Source organism: Plasmodium sp. gorilla clade G2 (assembly GCF_900097015.1).
Source record: "Plasmodium sp. gorilla clade G2 genome assembly, chromosome: 12".
Lineage (NCBI taxonomy): Eukaryota > Apicomplexa > Aconoidasida > Haemosporida > Plasmodiidae > Plasmodium > Plasmodium adleri (nom. inval.).
The window spans coordinates 1905001-1932198 of NC_041704.1; the positions used below are offsets into that span (position 1 = coordinate 1905001).

The 27198-nt window shown below is 18.3% G+C and overlaps 11 protein-coding genes across 11 annotated transcripts in view; 6 read left to right on the forward strand and 5 right to left on the reverse strand.

The window, feature by feature from the left end:
- PADL01_1247100 (RAC-beta serine/threonine protein kinase) overlaps positions 1 to 800 on the reverse strand; it is a gene marked incomplete at both ends in the record, with an annotated part of 2379 nt that extends 1579 nt beyond the window's left edge. Inside the window, one exon of the mRNA XM_028683450.1 lies at positions 1 to 800. This exon is cut by the window's left edge and continues 153 nt beyond it. Coding sequence (XP_028539626.1) covers positions 1 to 800 — 800 coding nt within the window.
- A 1067-nt stretch (positions 801 to 1867) lies between these two features.
- On the forward strand, positions 1868 to 3622 carry PADL01_1247200 (DNA replication origin binding protein, putative; the record flags this gene model as incomplete). Its single annotated transcript, XM_028683451.1, has 6 exons — positions 1868 to 2070; positions 2176 to 2298; positions 2376 to 2501; positions 2601 to 2668; positions 2880 to 3384; positions 3556 to 3622. 6 exons carry the CDS (start codon positions 1868 to 1870, stop codon positions 3620 to 3622), a joined length of 1092 nt encoding a protein of 363 aa, XP_028539627.1.
- Positions 3623 to 4414: 792 nt separating this feature from the next.
- Positions 4415 to 5295, forward strand: PADL01_1247300 (conserved Plasmodium protein, unknown function; the record flags this gene model as incomplete). The annotated part of the gene is made up of 2 exons (XM_028683452.1): positions 4415 to 4849; positions 4990 to 5295. The coding sequence occupies 2 exons, from the start codon at positions 4415 to 4417 to the stop codon at positions 5293 to 5295; spliced, it is 741 nt and encodes a 246-aa protein (XP_028539628.1).
- Positions 5296 to 5677: 382 nt separating this feature from the next.
- PADL01_1247400 (conserved Plasmodium protein, unknown function) lies at positions 5678 to 6262 on the reverse strand (the record flags this gene model as incomplete). Its single annotated transcript, XM_028683453.1, has 1 exon — positions 5678 to 6262. One exon carries the CDS (start codon positions 6260 to 6262, stop codon positions 5678 to 5680), a length of 585 nt encoding a protein of 194 aa, XP_028539629.1.
- An 845-nt stretch (positions 6263 to 7107) lies between these two features.
- PADL01_1247500 (GPI mannosyltransferase 2, putative) lies at positions 7108 to 9264 on the forward strand (the record flags this gene model as incomplete). Its single annotated transcript, XM_028683454.1, has 2 exons — positions 7108 to 8553; positions 9109 to 9264. 2 exons carry the CDS (start codon positions 7108 to 7110, stop codon positions 9262 to 9264), a joined length of 1602 nt encoding a protein of 533 aa, XP_028539630.1.
- A 511-nt stretch (positions 9265 to 9775) lies between these two features.
- Positions 9776 to 10690, reverse strand: PADL01_1247600 (FK506-binding protein (FKBP)-type peptidyl-prolyl isomerase; the record flags this gene model as incomplete). The annotated part of the gene is made up of 1 exon (XM_028683455.1): positions 9776 to 10690. One exon carries the CDS (start codon positions 10688 to 10690, stop codon positions 9776 to 9778), a length of 915 nt encoding a protein of 304 aa, XP_028539631.1.
- A 3676-nt stretch (positions 10691 to 14366) lies between these two features.
- PADL01_1247700 (serine/threonine protein kinase, putative) lies at positions 14367 to 16961 on the forward strand (the record flags this gene model as incomplete). The annotated part of the gene is made up of 1 exon (XM_028683456.1): positions 14367 to 16961. One exon carries the CDS (start codon positions 14367 to 14369, stop codon positions 16959 to 16961), a length of 2595 nt encoding a protein of 864 aa, XP_028539632.1.
- Positions 16962 to 17348: 387 nt separating this feature from the next.
- PADL01_1247800 (conserved Plasmodium protein, unknown function) lies at positions 17349 to 18806 on the reverse strand (the record flags this gene model as incomplete). Its single annotated transcript, XM_028683457.1, has 1 exon — positions 17349 to 18806. The coding sequence occupies one exon, from the start codon at positions 18804 to 18806 to the stop codon at positions 17349 to 17351; it is 1458 nt and encodes a 485-aa protein (XP_028539633.1).
- A 476-nt stretch (positions 18807 to 19282) lies between these two features.
- On the reverse strand, positions 19283 to 20446 carry PADL01_1247900 (conserved Plasmodium protein, unknown function; the record flags this gene model as incomplete). Its single annotated transcript, XM_028683458.1, has 1 exon — positions 19283 to 20446. One exon carries the CDS (start codon positions 20444 to 20446, stop codon positions 19283 to 19285), a length of 1164 nt encoding a protein of 387 aa, XP_028539634.1.
- Positions 20447 to 22081: 1635 nt separating this feature from the next.
- PADL01_1248000 (dipeptidyl aminopeptidase 2) lies at positions 22082 to 24811 on the forward strand (the record flags this gene model as incomplete). The annotated part of the gene is made up of 8 exons (XM_028683460.1): positions 22082 to 22162; positions 22356 to 22464; positions 22593 to 22761; positions 22882 to 22937; positions 23027 to 23080; positions 23313 to 23517; positions 23604 to 23728; positions 23841 to 24811. The coding sequence occupies 8 exons, from the start codon at positions 22082 to 22084 to the stop codon at positions 24809 to 24811; spliced, it is 1770 nt and encodes a 589-aa protein (XP_028539635.1).
- A 1270-nt stretch (positions 24812 to 26081) lies between these two features.
- PADL01_1248100 (nucleolar rRNA processing protein, putative) lies at positions 26082 to 26720 on the forward strand (the record flags this gene model as incomplete). Its single annotated transcript, XM_028683461.1, has 1 exon — positions 26082 to 26720. The coding sequence occupies one exon, from the start codon at positions 26082 to 26084 to the stop codon at positions 26718 to 26720; it is 639 nt and encodes a 212-aa protein (XP_028539636.1).
- Between the last annotated feature and the right edge of the window lie 478 nt (positions 26721 to 27198).

The following is a 27198-nucleotide window of genomic DNA, read 5'->3' on the forward strand; positions in this document are numbered from 1 at the left end:
TTTTTATTTTCTTCATCAGAAAAACTTTTTTTACATAAGAATACATTAGTATAATTATTTTTTTTATATAAATCTCCATGAAGGTTATTATATTTTTTTTTTAAATTAATTATTTTTTTATGTTTTTTTTTAAAATGTGTGTTGTTATTAATATTGTTACTTTCAACTGATTCAAATGAATTTTGAGAATCATATTTATTATAATTTATTATATTTTGTTCCAAAGTAATATCTGTATTAACATTAATATTTTTATATGGATCTTCTCTTTTTTCATTATATTTATTTTTTCTGTTTAAAAAAAAATGGATTTTAAAAAATTTCCCTTTTTTATATTCTTTGATCTTTAATAATTTTGTACCTTCAACACTAAAACTTTTTTTTTTTTTTTTTTTTTTTTTCTTACTATTATTATCATTATTTGATGAAATATTTTGTAGGGTATTAACACTATTCATATGTGTAGTCTTGTTACTATATTTTTTATTATTCACATTTGTATTATTATTTATATATACGTTATTTTCTTTACACTCATCAGAACCATATTTTAAATTATCTTCCTCAATAGTAACCTTCACTTTATTCTTATGCAAATTTTTTTCATCATTTTCTTCATTTTCCTCATAATTTTTGTCTTTATTAATTTTGGATTTATTCTTTTTTATTATTAAAAAGTTGAAATATTTTTTAAAGTCTTTTTTTTTCTGTTGTTGTAAGGTGTTGGAAGTATAGGACGGGATATTATTTTTCTCTCGATTTCGTTCGGAAAAATATTTGAAAAAGTTTATATGATTCATAATTTTTAAAAATATAATTGTACATATAAAACAATGTACACACATATATATATATATATATATATATATATATATATATATATTTATTTATTTATATATATATGATGGCTTGTTATTATCATCAAATGAAAAAATTCTTTTACATGTTTATTAATTTATATATTATTAAACATATAAATCCATATATGTATATGATAAAAAAATGTAAAAAACAAATGAGAATTTAAAACACTATAAAAAGCAGTTTCCTGGACAAAATAAACAAACTTGATGAAAAGACGAATTTATATTTGAATTAAATAAATAAATAAATATATATATATATAATAAACAAATATATAAATAAATGATAATTCTTAAAATTTATACATATAAATATATTTTAATTTGGAGGGAGGGCGTGTATATACTTTTATAAGATAAAAAGAAGGCATGTCTGAAAGAAAAAAAAAAAAAAAAAAAAAATCAAAATAAAGAACAAAAAAAACACAATGTTTTGTTTTCGTGTTTTTCTACATTTTAAAAGGTTTAAAAAATTTATATATGATTATGGACATATATAATATAAATGAATAAATAAAATATAAATATGTTTATAATATATATATATATATATATATAATATTGTATAGCCATATTAATTTTTATATTTTTATTTTTAGCATGCTCTATATTCCAAAAAAAAAAAAAAAAAAAAAAAAAAAGTTCCTAATTAACATTTTATACTTTTATACGCACATATTTTCAATTATTAATATAATTACACTTTGTATTATATTTATATATTCCGCTTTTTAATAGTTATTCATTATATTATTCATAAAAATGCAAGAAAAAAGAAAAAAATAAAAACAGGGAATGTATTAAAAATAAATTATTTTATATTCCTTAAAAATTATCACTTGACCTTTTAAAATATTATTATGTGGTATATTCATATGTTATTACATTTTGTCCTATATTACACATTTATTTGATTATTTACTTATTATAAATTATAATTTTGTTCATTTTCCTTTTTCCTTTTTTTTTTTTTTTTTTGTTTTCATTATTTTTAAAAGTTGGAAATGAATGAAAAGAATAATCAAAATAGTGATAAGTTTATAAAAAATAATAATTCAAACAAAGAAAAAGCGAAAAAATTGTTTATGCAAGCATTAAATCATGAAAGTGATGAAAATTTTTTAAAAGCAACAAAATTTTATCAAGAAGCTGTTAAATTATATCCAAATATATTGAATACATATATAAACGATAATCATGAAACATGGTAATATTGACAATTAAAATAAAAATATATATATATATATTAATAAATTCATTTATCTGTATTTATATTTTATTATTTATATTTTATTATTTATATTTTGTATAGTTCTGATAAAATTGATGAGCGTGCCGAAGTGGAACAGCCCGAAGAAAACAGTTACTTAATCAATATACTGTCCAAAAATTTTTATACAATCATTAAATTTTTAGACTTTTATTCCATGCATAGGTTAAATACATAAATATATACATATATATATAAGCATATCTGATTATACCATTTTTTTTGCGTTTTGTTTTATACAGATTTTTCTTCATATGTAAGAGCATTTCATCTTCAATATCTCTTGAAAATGAATACAAACGATTATGTCATATAAATTTAATAAATTCTAAAGAAAAGTGTAAATTATATGGAAACTCATACAAAAGGTTTAATGAATAATAAAATATAAATAAATATATATATATATATATATATATGTATTTTATTATTATTGCATTTTTTTTGTACTGGTGTTATATTCTTAGGTTATTGTTAGAATATCCACGCTTACGTTTTGACGGTGTTTATATAAGTTGTGTTACTTATATTCGATGTAATAAAATACACCAAAAAAAAAAAAAATAATAAATAAATAAATAAAATAAAATAAAATAATAAAGTTAGCTGTTTACATGAACGTGTTCATAATATTATGAACATGGAATAAAAAAAAAAAAAAAAAAAACAGCCATAATTATATATATATATATGCATTACATTTTTTTTTTTTTTTTTTTTTTTTTTTTTTTTTTTTTTAAATATAGCTTTAAAGGACATAGGAAATATCCATTTAGATCCAAAAGATAGGGATCGAGTTATTTATAACCCATGTGTTGTTACATACTTTCGATATTTATTATTTTTGAATGAATCAAATAAGGTTCTTATAGCAAGGTCAGAATTAAATAAGAAGGATGTGATAGAAGCTTTTCGAATAACATATAGAAAAGTACAGAATTGGGATTTATCATTAAAGTGTGATGAACTGATAAAACATTTAATTAAATTTCATTATGAGTGTGAAAATAGTTTAGTTAAGATGATAAGAATAGGAGAATATAGTTATAATCCCAATGAAAAAATTATTGAAATACAATATCCTGAATTATTAAATGACCCTTTTAAATATAAAAATATTATTAAATTACATCTACAAAATTATTTGAGTGGCAATAATAATATGTTGAAATGGGTATCTTTTAAAATAGTGTCCAAAATTAAAAGGGATTACTCAGAAGATACTTTGAATATTAAAAATAAGCAGTACAGGTATAATTTGAAAAAAAAATAAAATAAATAAATAAATAAATATTTAATATATATATGTATACATGTTTAAGTTTACATTTTATATATTCATCATCCATATGGGTAACTCTTAAAATTTATTTATATTTTATTATTTACTTATATCTTATTTCTTTTTTCATTTCCTTGTAGGTCATTTTATTTTTTTAACTTAAAATTTTTATCTCATTTATTCATAACAAAATTGTCAGAAAATTAAAGTTTTAAAATTTTTTATTTGGCTTTTCCTTTTTTTGTTAATAATTTTTTGTACACATGGTATTATAATGTTATATTATTTGTATATATATAAAAAGGGGGGGGACAAAAAAATTGTATCCACGAAGATATATATATATATATATATAAATATATTTGTGTATATTTTATATAATTTGCATAAAGGTTTATAGATATATATTTTTTAAGAATAACTACTTAATTATATATATATATTATATATATATATATACAAACATATAGATGTTTATTTATTTATTATATACAAAAAAAGGAATATATACTATTAAGATAATTCCATTTTGTTGTATGTTTATTTTTTTTTTCTTTCTTTCCTTTTTATTTTTATTTAATATTTTTTTTTTTTTGTGATTTTTGAATTTAATTTATCATAACATTTATATGTTTACATTAAATAATATAGTATAATATACGGTAAAAATAAAATATACATAGAAAAAATACATGTTTGAATATTCATTTAATTTTTTTTTTTTTTAATGCACTTTAATATATAAATATATTGAAATAATTAATTTGAAAGACTTTTAAATATAATATTATTAATGAATGATATATTTCAAAATGAGAAACATTTTGGAAGGTATAAATTTTTTTTTTTTTTTTTTCATTTTTTAGTTTAAGTATTATTAACAAATAAATATAAATAAATAAAAATAAATATTAGGTATATATATATATAATATTTATATTTATTTATTTATTGTTTATATTATGGTGAATATATAAGTGTGAATATAATATTATCAGAATGGATGGTAAGAATTTTGATTTAATAAAGGATATAAAACCACTTATGAATAACATATGTATACAATGTTTGATAATAAAATATATAGAAGACCCACCTGATCATATAAACAACTTAATAAAATACCATTACCATGTAGCGGATATAAGTGGATCTATAATATTATGTATACCTCATGTATTCATAGAAGAAGAATTGGAAAAAAATAATATAAACATATTGAACGATGATTTTGAAGATATATTGGACGGTTACAATAATATGAGTGTTAATATGAATGAGTTAGCTAATAATAAAATAAATGAAATAAAATATAATACTTATAATATAAATAACAAAAAGAGGAATAATGTAAAAACTCTAAAATATCTTTTCAAAGTTGGGGATATTTTAAATATATATGGAGCAGTAACAACATGGTCAATGGGAAAAATGGTAAAAAAAAAAAAATTAAAAAAATTAAACAATATATATATATATATATATATATATATATATATATGTGTAATGTATAATATACGGTTTATTATTTTTCTTAATTTTTTTTTTTTTTTTTTTTTTTATTTTGATAATAGGTTATAATGCCTAATACTACGAGAATACGAAAAAATGGAGAAAATGATATAAAAACGTCAATTCATCGAGTGGGTTTTTTTAATATGACTGTTAATATAGAACCAAATATTAGTAATTTAATTACATCAACAACTGAGAAAAAATATAAAATGGAAGACAATAATACAAATAATAATTGTAAAAATAATGACATAAATAAAGATATAGATAATAATAATAATATTGTGATGTCAAATTTTATGAGCATAAATAAAAAGATGAGTAAGTATGATATAATGTTACCTAATTTGGATGATGATATATAATTCTGAACGATTAAGAATTTATAAAATTATCTACTTATTTTAATTTATTTTTTTTAAGTAAATTGTTTTAAACAAATAAATAAATATTATGATAAATTTATTGAGTTCGTGATAAATGTAAAAAAATCAACAACAACAAAAAAAAAAAAAAAAAATAATAAATAAATAATATATAAAAAAATCATGAATGGTTAAAGCATATTACGTTAAATTATTATATATATAAATATATTTGGTGTGCATTATTATCAATTGGGTGTTTTATATCAACGTTGTAGAAAATAATTCAAAAGAGATAACAAAAAGGTTCACACGATATATATATATATATATATATTCATATTATATATGAAGAATATTTTTATTTCTTAAGAAATATATTTCATATATTTTCAAACATTTTACATTTCATTTGATCTCTTAATAAAGCATAATTATAATAATAAATATACAAATTATCTTCATTCAAATTATCAATATATCCAATTGGTGCTTTACATTCATTACATAAAATTCTATATTGTATTTCTACTTTTTCATCCTTTCTTTTAATTAATATCCGTTGTGATTGTGTTTTATGATATATTTTATGAACAATTTTGGTTATTGGAAATATTATAGAGCCATCTGTTTTTCTTTTTTGTAAAATATTTAAATCCATTTCACTAATTAAACAATTATATCCACATATAAAACAAAAATATACTATGAAATCTTTTTCAACATTTCCAACCACACTATCTTTTGATGTATAATTTAAAATACGGAACTTTTTTTGTTTACTTTCATCCTTTGAAGCTTCTCTTTCATTTTGAACTTTTCTTTTTATTTCAAGTAATGATATTTCGTTAATACTTTTGTTTTTTTGTTCATCATTTTGTTCATCATTTTGTTCATTTTTTTGTTCATCATTTTGTTCATCATTTTGTTCATTAATTTGTTCATTTTTTTGTTCTTGTTTTTCCATTTTGGTCAGCTAGCCAAATAAAGAAAAAAAAAAAAAAAAAAAAAAAAAAAAAATTAAATATTCATACGGTTTTATTTATTCATTATGTATGTTGAGATAAAGTAAAAATATAAATATACATGAATTGATAATATATATATACAAAATGGAGAAATAAATAAATATATTGAATCTTTAAATAAAAAAAAAAAAAAAAAAAAGAAAAAAAAACACAAAATGTATATCTGTAAATATATATATATGTATAATTCCTTTTGTGGTATAAATACTTTCTTTTTTTTTTATATTAATGTTGCAAGAGTATATAAATATATATAGCTATTACATATTGGGGGAGAAAAAGGAATATACATATATATATAATATATATTATATATATAATATTTTTATGTATATATTATTATGAACATATTAATATATCAATATTCCAAAAATAAAATATATATTATATATGTTTATTAAAGACAATATGAAAATAATAAAATAAAATGATACTTTTTCAAGTAATATACATAAATATATTATAATATTTTATACATTCTCGACGCGGTTTAAAAGATTCGGTATATTCCAAGCACGAAAAAAACAAAATAATAATAAAAATAAAATTTAAAATATGTATAATATATATATATTATTATATATGTTATATGTTTTTTATTTTTTTTTATTTTTATTTCCAAAGCATATGTTTTATTTAGAGTATAATTATATTATATTTGCATTTCCATTTTCATAAAAAGAAGTATTATATAAAGGAACATTTCATACATATGATTTAGTAATTATATATTATTCATTTTATTATTTTTTTCTTAAACTCGAACCTGCAGATCCCAATATAAATGCACAAAGAGATAAAAGAAGAAAAAAAGGAATTAAATAGTATTCCCAAATATAAAAATAATACTATCTTTTATATAACCTTAATATGTATTATAACCATATTAAGTCGAATATTTTGTATTATAAATACAGTAATATGGAGCAAACTTATAAGGCCTTACAAGTTTAGCAATAATTTATTATGTGAAGAAAAAAATGGAGAATCAATTTTGTGGAATATATTAAAATGTTTTTCATATTGGGATGGAGAATATTTTTTAAGATTATCATTAAATGGTACAGAATATAATTATGAACAGAATCATGCCTTTTTCCCAACATTACCATTAATAATAATATATATAAAGAAGATATTAACAAAATATTATGTATATGAACATACAAATTGTGTAATACATATACTTATCATGTTAGTTCTTAATAATTTCTTTTTCTTAATTGCAACTATTGGAATATTTGTATATTCTTTGATCTATTTTAAAAATGAGAATTATGATTTACATGAATTTAAAATATCATCAGTAAAACAACATAGTTGTTACTATTCATACAAAATAAATAATGTTAAAGAATCTTATCGTTTTAGTTTTTTTATCTCCATATTATATGCATTTTCTATTGGGAATATTCATGCTTCTTCCTTTTATAACGAGAGTATTTTTAGCTGTTTCTCCATATGGGGATTTAATTTTTTGCAACTTTGTTTATACTCCCAAAAAAAAAAAAAACAAGAAAAAAAGATTTACATTTATGAAATATTATGTATACTATGCTTTGCTATATGTTCCTGTTTTAGATCGAATGGTATATTGTTTTTAATACCTGTTTTTTTTTTTAATATACAATCATGTGAATTTTTTCAAAAATATTTACAAGAGGTTCCAAAAAAGGATAAAGGCAAATCTGAGACAATGATATTATTTAACCATTTTAATAATAAGTTTAAAGTGTTGAGTTTTATAATTCATTGGATAAAAGCATTAATCGAAGCAATAATTATAGTGTTACCTTTTTTTATTTTTCAGCTTTATGCATATAATCTGTATTGTACAGAAAAAAGTGAATTGCTAAAAGAACAAAATAAGAAATTTTATGTATTTTTTTTTAATTTGTTTAAGGATCCTAATAAATATGTTAATATGTGGAATAATAAAAAGAGTTTATTAATAAATAGACCTTGGTGTAATAATATATTTCCATTCATATACAATTATATACAGTATAAATATTGGGATGTTAAATTTTTCAAATGTTTATTTTCACCAAATCTTAATATATTGTATTCAGCACCTGTATATTTTATATCTTTTCATTGTATCTATACCTTCATCAAAAAAAACAAATGTACTTACAACAAGTTGTCCCTATTGAACCATCACCTATGGGGTGATGCTATCCATTTGTTTGTTTTGTCACTTTATATATTATTATGTGCACACACAGAGGTGAGGGAAAATATATATATATATATATATATATATATATATATATATATATGTGTATGTGTATGATTTATTTATACATATAAAATGTGACACAATTTATGAACGTTCATAATAATTATAGCTATATGTGTGTTATAATTTATGAACGTTCATAATAATTATAGCTATATATATGTGTTATAATTTATGAACGTTCATAATAATTATAGCTATATATATGTGTTATAATTTATGAACGTTCATAATAATTATAGCTATATATATGTGTTATAATTTATGAACGCTCATAATAATTATAGCTATATATATGTGTTATAATTTATGAACGCTCATAATAATTATAGCTATATATATGTGTTATAATTTATGAACGCTCATAATAATTATAGCTATATATATGTGTTATAATTTATGAACGCTCATAATAATTATAGCTATATATATGTGTTATAATTTATGAACGTTCATAATAATTATGTATGTAAATAAGATTGCATTAAATATTAGAATAAATTATTTTTCCTCATATGATTTATTTTTTCATTTTTTCTACAGATAATATTACGTTTAATAATAAGTTGCCCAATGTTTTATTTACATTATGGATATTTATTAAGATACTTTGAAAAATGGAATTACCTTTTTTTTATAAACTTGTTGTATTTTTTTGTTGGCCCAGCACTGTTTGGAACATATATTGCATGGACATAGTGTGGGTTTTTTTTTTTTTTTGTTATCAATATATATATATATATATATATATATATATATATATGTTAATTTATATTTATTTATTTATTCATTTATATTTACATATAGTTCTTTTTATTTTTTGTGGTTTCTTTTTTATTTTGAATTTATTAAAAAAATTGATGATATAAAAAAGGAATTATATTAAATTATATGCGTATAACATTTATGTAACGGGAAAAAAAAAAAAAAAAAAAAAAAAAAAAAAGTAAAATTATGAAAATATTGTATATTATTAATTTGACATAATAATTTTGCATAAGATATGAGAATATTTCCTTTTATATTTTCAAATTTGATATATATTTATTATTGCGTCTTATTTTATTGTAAGTTAATTGGAATATAGATCTGTGTAAAAAAAAAAAATAATAAATAGATACATGTGTTGTTATTTAAAAATTGTAAATTATAAGAATATTTTATATTTTATTTTATTTTTTCCTTTGTTAAAAAAAAAGAAAAGAAATGATTAATTTGCACTATTTTTTTTTTCTTCGTATAAAGGTGCTTTATCGAACATTCCTCCAAAAGTGAGTTTATCTTTTTTTCTAGCTTCTTTTAATTTATTAACACATAATTCATAACTATTTCTTATATCTAGATTATTTGGATTTAATGATGCAGCTTTGTAAAGATTATCTTTAGCTTGTTCAAGGAATCCAAAATGCATATTAGCAACACCTAATTTGTATAAAGCTTTTACATTATTTTTATCAATTTTTAAAACTTTGGATGCATGATCAATAGCTTTTGGATAGTCTTTATTTTTATTATAACAAGTTGCTAGATTTAGATTACAACTTATTTCAATATTTTTTTTTTTATCTAATAAAATTTGATCATCCCATTCTTCAGTATGTATAAAAAAGTCCAGAGCTTCTTTATATTTAGCAATGGCTTCATTAATTTCATTTTTTTTAAAAAATTCATTTCCTTCTTCTTTAATATCAAAAGCGGCTTGTATTTTTTCTTCATCTGTATAATCATAAATACTTTTCTTAGCTTCTTTAAAATTTAATAATTCAATTTCAAATAATAAAACACTATTTCCTGGAATACTTTCACCACATCCTTCTTCACCATAACCATACATACTTTCTATACGTACTAAACATTTCTCATTTTTTCTCATAGAACTTACACATATATCCCAACCTTTAATAACTTCACCTTGTTCAAGATGAAATTTGAAAGGTACATTTCTATCAATAGAAGAATCAAATACTTTTCCTGTACTCTCTAATTTACCAATATAATGAACTGTCACCTCATTACCTTTCTTTGGAATATTTTCTTCTCCTTCATCACCTTTTCTTAAAATCGTTTTGATAACTCCACCGTCAGCAGTTAGCTCTACTTTCTCAAATTCTTGTTCGGTAGTCATATTATCATAAATTGATAAATATATATATGTATATATATATATATATGTAAAAATAAAATCACCTATATTATATATTTATATATATATATATATATAATTTATATTATTTTTTTTTTTTTTTTTCTTAGATGACTAAAATTAAGATATGTTTAGTATAATATCAAATGTTTTATAAATATGTAAAATTATTTTTAAGTATATATATTTTTTAATATATGATAAAAAATTAAAATATATGTTTTTTTTTTTTTTTAATTTGGAATTATAAAATATTTTAAAATTTTTCATTGGAATTTAATTGTAATGTATATATATACTAAGCTCACATAGAAGGATAAAAAAAAAAAAAAAAAAAAAAAAAAAAAAAAAAAAAAAATATATATATATATATACATATATATATATATATTATATGACAAATAAAATTTAAAGAATATCTATAAATATATATAATATATATATATATGTTACTATTAATATATAACAATATTAAAACCTTTATCATATTATGGAATTTTTTTTTTTTTTTTCTGACTTTATATATGTCTCCATAAATAAATATTTATTCATATATTTATTGTATGGTTTAAAAATAAAGAAAAAAAGATTAATTTACACAACTACAGTATATAATCTTAATGCTTCAAGCTTGATAAAATAAAGCAGCTAAACAATGTTGACATATATATATATATATATATATATATATATATTTATGTATATATTTTAATTTATCTTTCTATATATAAGCATAAGTTTGATATATAGATACTTTTTAATGAGAAAAGTATAATATTACATTTAATTTTTTTTTTTTTTTGGGGGGAGGGTTTCATATGTATAAAGTAGATTTATAAACATATGTAAATATATATATATATATATATATATATATATATTTTACAACTTTATAAAAATGATCTTTAAAATATACCAGTGGTCTTAAAAAGTTTAGTTTCATATTTTTTCAAAATAAAGAATTAACCTCTTACAATTATGTATACATAAATAAATATAATAGGTGTAATCTTGAAAATAATAAAAAGAAAAAGAAAAAGAAAAAGAAAAAGAAAAAGAAAAAAAAAAAAAAAAAAAAAAAAAAAAAACCTTTTATATATAACCTTATATTTTAAAGAATAAAATGAAAATGTTTTCTAAATATTAATTTATATATATATATATATATATATATTTAATTTTTTTTTTTTTTTTTCAATTCATATGATAAAGTCATCACATAATTGTAGGGAAATTATAAGCTTTAAATAAGAATGTAGTGTAAAGATATATATATTATTTGTAAATATATCATAACTATTTTTTTTCTTCCTTTCTTAAATATCCTGACTTATACACACAATGTTATATATATAATACATATTTATATATATATATTTTTTTTTTATAATTAAGAAATTAAAAATAAAATAAAACAGTATAAAAAAAAAAAATCAATAAAATATACATATCATGTAAACTGCTAAAAAAATAGGAAATTACAAAAAAATGATATATATAATAATAGTAATAAATATATAAATATATATTATATATATATTATATTATGTAAGGTAGTATAATATATACTATTATATAATAATTATTTGAAATAAATGAAAAAAAAAAAAAAAAATTTAATTATATATATATTATATATATAATATATATATAATATATTTATATATATGCTTAACACCTAAATTAACAAATAAAATTATATGATTTTAATTATATATGTATATTATATTTATTTTATACATATATGTTTTTTTATATTTTTTGAAGGATTTTTTAATTTTTCTCTGATTAAAGTTGGATTTTTTTTTTTTCTTTTTTAATGTAATAAATAAATAAATATATTATATATATATATTATATTATATATTCCTGAATTTATTTTGAAATATATAAACTCGTATTTTTTTATAAAGATACACTTTATCGCACACGAAATAATATTTTTATGAGTATACCATGTAATGTAAATATATATATGTTTTTTTTTTATTTTAAAAAAAATATAAATAAATATATATATATATATATGTTTTTTTCTTTTTCTTTTTTTTTTTTTTTTTATATTTTATTAACACATTGGTATTTATTAATATTCATTTAAATATTTCTCCGCATGAATGGCATATAGAAATGGACATTTTTTTTTTCTTTTTTTTTATTTTAAATAGAGAAAACAAAAGTAGGTGTGTCATAATATATATATATATAATTATGTTGATGTAAATACCTTTTAATAATATTAATTAGTTTAAATATATTTTTTTTTTCAAAAAAGAAATAATTTTTCATATGAATAAATATTTGAACATTTTACTTTTATATGTGTGAATGAACAAGGTATAATATATTTGTAAATATATATTTTTGTATTTTTTTTTTTTTTTAATTTTTGAGTTTGTTTTTAATTTTTAAATCACATGTTATGATTTCTGTTTTGTTTTTATCATCCTTTTTTTTTTTTGTAAAAATATATATATATATATATATATATATATATATATATTAATGTACATATATACCTGTTTGCTCTTTTCATTTTTTTTTTCTTTAAATTATTCTATTTGTTATATATATATATATATAAATTTTGTATATATTATAATTAAGTCTTTTAAAATTTTAAATATATATATTTGTAGTCTCATTTTAAAAAAAAATCGACATATAAATACATACATATGTGTAATATATTTGTGAGCCTACCTAAATGCATATTATAAATTTATTTTATAAATATATTACACATTTATAAATTCTCCTTTTTTTTTTTTTTTTTTTTTATAAATTAAAAGAAGGAGTACATATTATGAATAATTAACAAATAAATATATATGTACGAGTATTTTTCTTTTTCTTTTTTTTTTTTTTTTTTTTTTTTTTTTTTTCCTCCACACAATGGTTTATATACACACTGTTGCAAATTCTTCTTAATGTGTTGAATTATTCAGATGTATATTTTTTTATTTAATGAACATTTATTTTAAAACCGTGTAAGGAATGTAAATAAAAAATTTTCATATTTTTTGATTTCCTTTTATGATGTGATTTATGTAGATATGTATATATAATTGAATTGAATTGAATTTTTTTTTTTTTTTTTTTTTTTTTTTTTTTATGTACGTAAAATAAGTTTAAATTTAATGAGTCTTTAAATGTGTTTTCCCCGAGATTAAAAAATAAAAAATAAAAAATAAAAAATAAAAAATATATATATGTATATAAAATAAATTAATATTGTATATATTAAAATATTAATGTGTAAAAATGTTTTATTGAAAGAAATATATAAAATAAAAAATAAGTAGTTTATAATTATATATATATGTAAATCAGAACGACAACCATAGTAAAAAAAAAAATATATATATATTTTTTTTTTTGTGTGGATGTACATTATTAGAAGGCTTTTAAAATTACATAAGAGATAAATAATATATATATATATATATATATATATATATATATATATATTTTTATGTTATAGTAAAAGGTTGTGATATTTTTATTTTTTTATGCTTTGAATGTATGGTGGTTGATGAAGCCATATTGTCAAAAGAAAGTATATAGAAATATACGTGTGTTATTTTTTTTATTTTTTTTATTTTTTTTTTTTTTATTTTTTTTTATTTTTTTATTTTTTTTTTTTTTTTCTGTGAAGATGCTTAAATTTCGAAGTATCTGTACTACCTTAATTGGTGGTAAGGTTTATAATATAAATGGTAAGACGATTAGAGAAGAGAAATTAATTTCTGAAGGAGCTTATTCATTTGTTTATATGGCAAAAGATCTGAACACGAATAAATCATATACTATAAAGAAGACTATATGTCAAGATAAAGAAAAAATAAACATGGCTAAAAAAGAAATAGATATATTAAAAAGTTTACCTCCTCATAAAAATATAGTTCAATATTATGGATCAACTATTATTTCTGAGAATAATTACAAAATAGTTATTATGTTAATGGAATATTGTGAGAGAGGAAATTTATTAAATATCTTTGAAAAAAATAAAGATAAGATTAAAGAAATTCATATTGTAAATATATTAAAAGATATAATTACAGGTTTATATTTTTTACATAATCAAGAAATTCCAATTATACATCGAGATATTAAACTCGAAAATATTTTATGTGATAAAAATGGTGTATATAAAATTTGTGACTTCTGTTCACATTCTATAAGCAATTCTTTTTTTCCTAATGATTTAAACAAAACAGAATTAAATAAATTAAAAGAAGAAATTGAGAGAGATACGACATTAATATATAGACCTCCTGAATTAATTGATTTATATTCAAATCTTGAAATATCTTGTAAAATAGATATATGGATGCTTGGTTGTATATTATATCTACTTCTTTTTAAAATACATCCTTTTCAAAATAATAATTTCTTATCAATTATTAATGCTAGTTTTACTATTCCTTATTCAACAAAATATTCTAAACGAATTATCTCTATTTTGCTAATGACTCTAAATAAAAATCCAAAAAATCGAATTGATACCCCTACTCTTTTATTTATTCTTGAAAATTATGCAGACCTAAAAAAATGGTTTGCTTACATACCAGCAGACATCAAAAAAAGAGTTAACGAAATTTTTGAAAAAATGAATGAACTCAATATTAATAATAAACACAGTGATCTTATTGAGGTTAGTCATGAGAAACTAATTGATGTTAAAATATCGTCACAAAAATATGAATCCAAGGTTCCAAAATGTAATAATAATTTTCTGAAGTTTTTTACCACCAGTAATTTAAGTGGTGATATTTTTAAAAAAAAAATGGTAACTGATCAGAATAGGAAGGAAGACAAACAGGTTAAGCACAATGAAGGTGATGAAACCGAAAAAGTTGCAAATAATAATAATAAAAAGGATATATTAAAAGGTGATGAAACCGAAAAAGTTGCAATTAATAATAATAAAAAGGATATATTAAAAGGTGAGGAAGCCAGCAAAGTTGCAAATAATAATAATAAAAAGGATATATTAAAAGGTGATGAAACCGAAAAAGTTGCAAATAATAATAATAATAATAATAATAATGATATATTAAATGATGAGATAACCAATAATGTAGCAATTATGGATGATACTGTCAAATTACCGAATGATAATATTATTAACAATGCAGGTAATACAATGGATAACAATAAAAACAACAAATCTGATGAAATATTAGATAATATTGTAAATTCAATTGATATAAAAAATTCCGTACCTGACCAGTCAGAAAATAAATCAACTAGCCATTCATACAATTTAATAACAATTGAATCTAAAGAAACATTAATTATTGATCATATGGATTACAATCCCGTTGGCGATAAAATGAACATGGATTTTTCTTTTCAGGATACTTTATGTATAAATGAAAAGAAAAGCATGAATAGTTTTTCTAATGATTTGAATGATATAAAAGTGGAAAGAGATATTCAAAAGGGTGATTATTCTGAAAATATTCAGGTTGTAAAAAATAATAATGATGTGCATCAAAAGGATTTGAAAGAAGTTGATGAAGGCACCAATTTGTTAAGTCTTGATGTGTTTAATTGTGAGGAAGAAACGAATGATTTAAAAAATAAAAAGGAAGGAGATTATATAAAGCAAAATTGTAGTGATTTTATAAATCAAAATTGTAGTGATTTTATTTATTGTGATACCCATTTAAATAACGATATAAATTTGTTTGATGTGATTCAAAATAATGATTTAAAAAAGAAGGAAGAGTTTTTAAATATAAACACAAATAATGAGTATGATAAAAATACAACAACTTGTAGTAACGAATATTATAATATCGGTTTATTTTACGACCCTTGGAATAATAATACAAAGGATAATAATATCATTGGAGGTGATAATTATTGTGTAAATAAAAATAATTTTATATATAACAATGATTTGTTTTTCGACAATTATGAATTGTCTACAACTAATAATATAGAAAAGAAGAATCATGATCTTAAAAATAATTGTATGGATATAAATAATAATATATTTTCTAATAAGAATTATTATGAACATGTAGACAAAAAAGAAAAAAATATTTCATATGAATATAATATGAATCACCATTCCATATATTCTTCATATAAAAATGAAAAAAGATGTAATTTAAATGACATAAAACAAAATAACAATAATAATAATAATAAGAATAATTCTAAATATATTGTATCAGACAAAAATGATAAGTTTTCAGAATTATTGGAAGAATTTCAAAAATGTTCCATTAAATGAAATTTAAAAGAAAAAAATACAATGTATATTTATTTTAAAGGACAGATAATATTTTAAATACATTTTGAAAATTTTTAATTCACAATGTGTTTAAACATATATATAAATATATGTATATAATTATGTATCCATGTTTGATTTGTTTATTTATTCATTTATTTATTTATTTATTCATTTATTTTGTTTATTATATTTTATTTTTTTAATGTATCAAAATGGGAATAATTAATAAATATGTAAAAATAAAAAAAAATAAAAAAAAATAAAAAAAAGCAAACAAAACGAATAAGATGTAATTATAAATATTATATATATATATATATATATATATATATATATGTGTATATATGTTAACACATATATCGTTGATTATTATTTCATTTAATTTTATGTATTTGTGTTATCAATATAATCTTGTAATTCCTCATACAATTTATATATGTTATCATAGTTATATTTTGTTTGTATACATGGTATTTCTTGGAAGGGTATATTTCTTTGTGACAAGATTTTTTTTATTTCTTCATTTTTGTCTTTTTGCCTTGTAAGAATAATATGATATTTGTGTTTATATTTATTATTCAATTTATGATAGAGAGTTATTAAAATTTTAAGTAATGTTTCTGTTTTTGAATTTTCTGGAAAAAAAATATTTTTAAAATTTAATTTTTTTAAGAGTTCATAAGAGTTCTTGCCCATACATACAACATAAGAAAAGTTGTTTCCAAAATTTTCATAAAATGATAAAACGGTACTACTACTCATAAGACATATGATAGAATTTTTTTTTATATGAATTTTATTTGTTCTGTCATTTTTATTATAGGTAACTTTTTTTGTATCGTAACAATTTATTCTTTTTATATTAATATGATTATATATATGGTTATCATTTTGAGAATAAATATGTAGATCATTAAATGATGATGTACTGATGGATGAAGAAATCCATAGAATATTTTTATTTACATGTTGTTTATTTATATCTTTATCTTGGTTTATATTTACATTTATATTTACATTTATATTTTTTTTTTTGACCTTTCTTTTATGAACCTTTGTATTTGTTTCCTCATTTTTTTCAGAAAATAAAAAATCTCTTAATTCTTTTTTAAATATCGTCGCATTTGCTTTAGTGGGTGTAAAAACAATATTAAGATGAGTACCTATATCACGATTAATTTGTAAAAATTCTTCTTTTTTAATTTTAAATATTTGTCTTTTATTAATAGACATATTTTTGTTCGATATATTATAAAACATTGATTTATTAAATTTATTTTTCAAAATATTATTACATGAGTATCCAATCGAAAGGATAGGTATATCTTGTATATATTTTTTAATATAATTTATTTTTTTTTCATGACCATTTTTACATTTTAAATTTTTATTTTTCATATTATATATAAGTAATATAACAACATATCTATAAATCCTAGCTGCCTCAGGTGATGTAATTAAAATATACAATTTGTTATTCCATTTTTTTATAAAAGAATTTTTTGTAAAAATATGATCATTTACTATATCACACATAACATTTGGTGTTATATCCTCTTTTATATTATCATTGTTATTTTCTATATTATTTTTATTTATTACTTTTTTACTTTTTATTTTGTCTTTATCTGTAAATTTTGAAATAAAACAACTTTTATATTTTTTCCTGACTTGTTCAGGCAAAATAAAACAAAATTTTAAAACATTGCAATTATTTTTTTTAAAATATAAAGTTGTATGAAAATTATTTTTGTAGTTTATTTTAAATTTGAGTGACAAGAATGAATTGAAGAATATACAAAAAAGTAGGATAAGATGCTTTATCACAAGATGGTATTTCATAAGAGTATTAAAAAAATTGAATACAGATTGCCTATTCAAATATTTTACATAAAAAATAAAATATATATATATATATTGAAAATAATATATTATGTGTGAGTATATTAAAAAAATAAAACAAAATTATGATATTAAAAATAAAAATATAATAATATGTATAATATAATAATATGTATAATATAATAATATGTATAATATTATATATGTGTGCACGTGCCAAATATTTACAACATTAATAATAATTTTTTTTTGATACTTAAAAAAAAAAAAAAAAAAATATATTTATAGATACATATTCTATATTTTTAATACAAACATTGTGTGATATGTATTAAAATATTATTGGAAGTTATATGTATCTCTAAAAAAAAAAAATAAATAAAATACAAACAATAAATATAAATATTAATATAAATATTAATATAAATATTAATATAAATATCATTTAGTATATACATATATATATATTTCATATTTTAACATGTTGTTGAAAAAAAATTATTTATTGTTTTCAGTAAAGGCTCTGCAAAACAGTGATAATTTGTAATTAATGATTCATTTTGCTCAAAAATATTTTGAGGTTTAAATTTTAAATGCTTCACATTAGATGATAGAACATCCATTTTATTTGTATGCATAATATTTATATCATGTAATTGTTGCATAGATAAATATTTATGTATAGGCAAATTTAAATGGTTAATATCATTTTTGTTGTTTTTATTATAATGTTGTATATATTTTGAGTTTTTGATATCTTTGGTTTTTTTGTTTCTTTTTTGAATAATATAATTTTTAATTTTTTTAATATAATCATCATTTTGTTGTATGAATATTTTAAAATAATGTTTAATATTTGAGAAAATCATTTTGAGACGAAAAGAATGTCCAGGTATCCATATGACATTATTAAAATTTTGTATCTTTATTAAATCATGTGGTGTAATAGATAATAATGTTTCAAAAGAATCATATCCACTATTAAAAAAATGATAAATAATTTCTGAATTAATTTTAAGTTGTCTGAAGAATTCTACAATTATTAATTTCTCAGCTAATAATATTTTACATTCAAACCACAAATGAGCAAACAGACCTATATATGATGGAAAATTTTTACATAAAAAATTCATTAGAAGAATATATATATTATCATTATTATGAATATTTTTTTTCATCATATTTTTTATAATATGAAAAAAATATTTTAATTCATTTTTATTAGCTTTTAATGTTGGTATATATTTTTTTGAATTAAAAAAATTATTATAATAATTTTGTTCATTTTTTTTTAAACATATCATTTCACAATTACATTTTTCTTTTTTTTTATTTATATATTCAAAATTATCTTTTTCGTTATATATATGTAAATCTGATTTATTTTTATATATTTTATCAGCCTTGTATTTATTTTCTTCTACATCTTTATTATAAAGTGAATTGTTTTGGTTTTTATATATATTTTTTTTTATTTTTGTTTCATTATGTATTTCATTCTTCTTATTTTTTTCTTTTACATTTTCTTTTTTATAAATGAATTTTTTATTATCTTCTACAACCTTTAGCACTGTCTGTGGTTTATATTCGTTTATCAAATTCTTAGGATAATAAAATTTTTGAAGTGTTGCATAATGCATTTTGAATTTTTCATACACACAAATGAAGACATATAAAAGAATAAATAAATAAAAATAAAAATATATATATATATATATATATATATATTTTTATATGTATGTTTTATATAATGATGATGTTGAAGAAACAAAAATGAATATTATTAAAAAATTCGAAAAATTCAAAAAAATCAAACAATTCAAATAATTCGTATAAGCTAATAAACGCAGACCAACATTTCTCACTCATCTAAAAAATAAAAATATATAAATAAATATAAATATATATATATATATATATATATATGTGTGTTTACTTATGCATATATTTTTCCTTTTTGTTCTATACGTTTGTGTTGTCAGTCTGAACAAATTTATAAAGTTGCATATATTTTATATTTCATATATATATATTTATTTATTTATATGTTTATTATTTTGATGTAATAATTTGTGAAAAAAAAAGAATTATTTTATATACTATATATATATTTTTTTTTTTTTTTCAAAATTTTCTACAACAACTAAATAGTAAAAATAAAATAAAATAATGAAAAATTAAAAAAACAAAAAAATAATAAAATAATAAAATAATAAAATTTATAGTACACATGTATTTGGTGCATGTTGTTAATAAAAATATTTTATTTATGATAAACAAAATTTTTTCATAAAAATACAAAAATAAAGGAATTATATAATTCTTTATTTTTACTTTTTAACATTTTGTTGTTTCAAAGAATTATCTTTTAAATTATATACACCAAAAAAAATAAAATAAAAAATAAAAATAAATAAAAATAAATAAATAAATAAAGGTAATTTTTTATTTCTTTCTATAACAATATTGTGGGTAAACAAAATATATATATATATATATATATATATTTTTGTTCATTTATTTTTCCTTTGTTTTAAAACATTTGTAAATATTAATAAGTAGGAGGAATTTACTATATTATCTCTTATCTAAATAGTCAAATAATATAAATTTTTATATAAGACAAGGATAATTAAAAAAATAAAACATAACAATAGCATATATATATATATATATATATATATATATATATATATATATATATATATATAAATATATATTTAATGTTTTATGTCTTTTATACAACTAAAAAAATATGCACCATCTCATTTTACAATCCTTATATTATTATGATAAAAAATTATTACGTTTTTAATTTTTACTCTTAAAAAATATTTCTTATATTTCTTATATTTCTTATATTTCTTATAATTTCTTATAATTTCTTTTTTTTTTTTTTTTTTTTTTTTTTTTTTTTCTTTGATTAAAATTTAAAATAAAAGTATGCGGTGTGTAATTACATGTAGGGTGCTCCAATTGTTTTCCTCAAAATCTTTTATCAAGTTTCATTATTTTTTAAAAAGTTTTTTTATAATTATGAATAAAAAATAAATATAAGAATATGAAAATATCGTAACAATGTTAAATATACAAGCATATAAATAATATATATATATATAAATATTTTTATTTCTATTTTCTTATTGTTATTAAAAAGTCTGGGGTTGTTTAAAAATAACTTTAAGACACATATATATATATATATATGTGTGTGTTTATGTGATCTTTTAAGTATCAAAAAATTTAGTTATAAAAAAAAAAAAAAAAAAAAAAAAATGAATACTTTTTATATTTTCTTTTTATTTGTGTTGACATCATGCTTCGTAAAAGGTGATTTGCCTATACATGCTCTTATGGTAAGACATAAAAAAAAAAATATATACATAAAAGACAAAAAATATATATATATATATATATAATAAGTTAATTTTGTGCTACTTAAATAAACTTTTGGTTTTATTACTTCTAGTAAGAGAATGTTTTGTCTGTACACGTTTTTATAATATTTCTTTATTTCATTTATTTTTTTCAAAAAAAAAAAAAAAAAAGGGAGATGTATCAGGAATATGGAAAATAAAACAAACAAGAAAAATGAGCCAAAAGCCTGAACATTGTGGTGGGAGTATACCCAATAGAAATTTGGATAACTTAAAGCCATGTATTGAAAGAAAAAAATAAATGATATATATATATATATATTTTTGACAGTAAATAATTCCTATGAGAATATAAATATAATATATATATATATATATATATGTATTTATTTATTTTTATTTTTTCTAGCCATAAGAAATTATGAAAGATTTTTGGAGAATGAATATGGGAACCTAGAGACAAAGATTATAAACTTAACACTGGAAAAAGTAAAAATAATTAATCAAGAAAAACCAAGAGATAAATGGACATATCTTTCTGTGAGAGATTATGAAAAGAATGAAATTATTGGTACTTGGTAATAAAACAATAATATTGATATATGCATATATACATATATATATATATATATATATATATTGATTAATTCATATTTTAAAATATCTGTGTCTTTATTTTTTATACTGAAAATTAAAAGGACCATGGTATATGACGAGGGCTTTGAAATAAGATTGAATGGAAGTAAATATTTCGGTACTAACATTTATAAGGATATAAAAAATATATATATTAATATATACATATATATATATATATATATATATATATATTTTTCTATATAGCTTTTTTTAAATATGAAAGAAAATCAAATGCACACTGTCCTACCTCAATTGAAGGCAAGCATTAAAAAAAAAACATATATATGAAAAATATACATATATATATATATATATATAAAATCATGAAAATAAAGTGCTTGTTTTATTTATTGTTTCTATTTCTTGTATTATATTTTGTACCCCTTTGTTTTATTGAAATGAAAAATTATATTTATAAAATAAAGTATATTTCTTTAAATACATGGGAACATATTAAAACATTTATTGAAAAGTATATTGATATATTTAGACAAAAGTTATAATGATAGAGATTGCTACAAAACCAATCCGACACAAACACATATTGGATGGATACTGGATGAAAAAGTTAATGAAAATAAAAATGAAAAAAAATTTCAATGGGGATGTTTTTATGCAGAGAAGAAAGAAAGTGCTCCTGTGTCTTCCTTTGTTCTTCATAATGGGAGGGAAAATAAATCGAATCTAAAAGACAGGCATAAAAAAATAAACATATAAATATATACATATATATATATATATATTTATATATATGTGCATAATCATTCTCTATGTTCGTTAGTCATGAATATCATTTTGAAGAAAAAAAAAAAAAAAATCTTCCTTCTATTGGAAGGAGATCAAATTATAAAAAGTTTCGATTTTCCAACCTACAAAAAATATATGGATCTACACAAACGCACCTAAGTAACCACACTAAAAATAATATATACATATATATATATGTATATGTGTGTGTGTTTTTATGGTTGTGTATATTTTTATTTTATTTATATATATTTCAATTTTATACTTTCAGGGGATATCTATGGAAGCACAGGCGATCGAAAATATGCATGCAGAAAAAAAGACCTTCTGAATTTAAAAATACGACTTACATTACCAAAAGAATTTAGTTGGGGAGACCCTTTTAATGATGAAAATTTTGAAGAAAATGTAGATGATCAAAAAGATTGTGGTAGCTGTTATTCTATATCTAGTGTGTATAGTTTAGAAAGAAGGTTTGAAATATTATTTTGGAAGAAATATAAGAAAAAAGTAAATATGCCTAAATTGTCTCATCAATCAATATTAAGCTGTTCTCCATATAATCAAGGATGTGATGGAGGGTATCCTTTTCTTGTTGGTAAACATTTGTATGAATATGGAATAATACCTGAACGGTACATGCATTATGAAAATAATGATAACAATAATTGTATTATGGATATGGGGAATTATAATAATTTAAATGAACAAAATAAAAATATAAAAGAAATTTATTATGTTTCAGATTATAATTATATAAATGGATGTTATGAATGTACTAATGAATATGAAATGATGAATGAAATTATTTTAAATGGACCCATAGTTGCAGCTATTAATGCTACCTCAGAACTTTTAAATTTTTATAATATAGATGATAAAAATCTTGTTTATGATATCCTACCTAAGGATACGCATCAAGTATGTGATATACATAATAAAGGATTTAATGGATGGCAACAGACCAACCATGCAATAAATATTGTCGGATGGGGTGAACAAATAATTAATAAAGATAAAATAAAAAATGATGAACCTAACAATAATTATAATAATAATCAGACATTAATAAAATATTGGATTATAAGAAATACTTGGGGGGAAAAATGGGGATATAAAGGCTATCTCAAATTTCAAAGAGGCATTAATTTAGCAGGTATTGAATCACAAGCTGTTTATATCGACCCAGATTTTTCTAGAGGATACCCAAAAGATATACTTCAGTCCGATCTTTTGGAATAAAATGATATATAATATATATATATATATAAATTTATTTATACAATATAAATAAGCATGATATGTAAAAGCGGATCATTATTATTTTATCCTTTTATTAAAAGCTACCAGACACACAAAAAAAAAAAGAAAAGAAAAGTATATTCATAATAAAAGGGATAATATATTAATATTTACAATGATTTCTTTTTTTTTATACGAATATATTTATATTTATATATGTAAAGTGTTATAAAAAATTACATAAATTGGTAATTAATATAATTATATATATATATACATTCTTTTTTTTTTTTTTTTTTTTTTTTTTTTTTTTAACCATCAAAAAAAATATATATAAATATATCAACATATATATTTTTTATTATTTTAAACATAAATAAATTTTGATATTTTGTAAAATATATATATATATATATATATATTATATTTAAGAAAGGATAAAGGATTCAAAAAAAAAATTTGTATTTTTTTATTTTTAAATATGGACGTTGTAATTGTATTTTACTGGGTAAATAAATATGGGCGTTAATTTATACATATTATATAATATATACATTATTTTTAATACGCTGTAGAGAAAAATATAAAATAAATAATATAATAATTAAATATATATATAATATATAATTATATGCGTTATATATAAAAAATTAATTTTTTGTTATTTTTGTTATTATTTTTTTTTTTTTTTTTTCTATAAATATTATTAAAAATATTTCTTTTTATGATAACATTTTTTTTATTGTAATATTATATAGATAATATATTATATATATATATTACTTTTATATTTAATAAAATATGAACAAAAATAGAAAACACAGATACAAATATTTATAAAATATATATATATATTAAATATATTCAATCCCTTTTTATTTAATTAATACAAATTAAAGGGTAATAATTAAAAAATAATTCCATAGTTTTCTTATTTCAAAGTTGAAAGATATAAAAATTTATATATTTTTAAAAAAGGATTATATACATTGACCCTATACTTTTCCCTTTTTTATTGATATAAATTTTGTATATAATTCGTAATGAAATGAAAAAGGATAATAATAATATGTATGTATTTTTATCTTAATATGATAAGAAAATTATCCAAATAGCTAGCTAAAAAAAAAAAAAAAAAAAAAAAAAAAAACTAAATAAATATATATATATTATATGAACAAGCTAGCCAAAAAAAACATTTGTTCATATATATATTTATTTATTCATTTTTATATGTTGATGTGTTACATATAAATTGAATAAAGATAAAATGTCGAATTTCAAAAATATAATTCCTAAGAGAACTTACCTCGAGAGAGGTCAAGCCAAGCATCGACTACATTTAGGAGAACTTGAAAAGAAAGTAGATTATGGAAAAAGAAGAGAAATATATAAAAAGAAAAAAAAAATTGAAAATGTCTTGAAGGAAAAAATTATGACCAAAAACCCCGATGAGTTTCATACAGGAATGATTCATTCAAGGGTTACAGAAGATAATGTGTTAGTTCGAGAAGAGAAAGTTTTAAAAAAAGAAGTACAATTAAAAAATAAAAGACAAGAATTAAAAGAACAAACAAATGATCTTTATAATAAATTAAAAAAAATAAATAAAAGACTTACAAATTATCAAATGAATATACCACTTAGGTATGTTTTTAATAATTCTCATGAATTATATAATGAAAATGAAATTTATACATTAAAAGCAGAAAATAAAAAATTGAAAAAAAGAGGAGAACTTATTCAAAAAAAATATAATGGTTTAATCAATATGAAAAAAAATTTATTAGACCAAATAAGAAAACTTGACAATAAGTATATAACTACATATCACAAAGTTGATGGATATAATATTGTAACAGATAAAGGCAAAACACCTTATAGATTGTATCAACCCCGTTTAAAATGATTGACAAAAATAAGAAATAAAAATATTACACACATATATATGTATATATATATATATATACATATAATATATGAATGTTTTTTTTTTTTTTTTTTTCTTTTAAGGAACATATTGTGTAATGAAAATATATATATTAAAGAAACTATATTTTGTTTAGTTATTTTATATTTTATTTTTTTTTTTTTTTTTTTGTGTACATATAATGTACTTTATATTTTTATTTTTTATAAAAGAATATCTGTATTTGATACTAATTATTATTTTTTTTTTATTATATACTTATTTATTTCTAATTAATTAAACCAACTTTGTAAATCATAAATAAAATAATATGTGAATGCATATCTTTTAATTTCTATTCTTAATCCAAAAAAAAAATTTTATTGCTTCACAAAAATGATATAATATATAAATATATATATATATATATATATATATATATATGATACAACATGATGATCTTAGTTTAATTCATTTT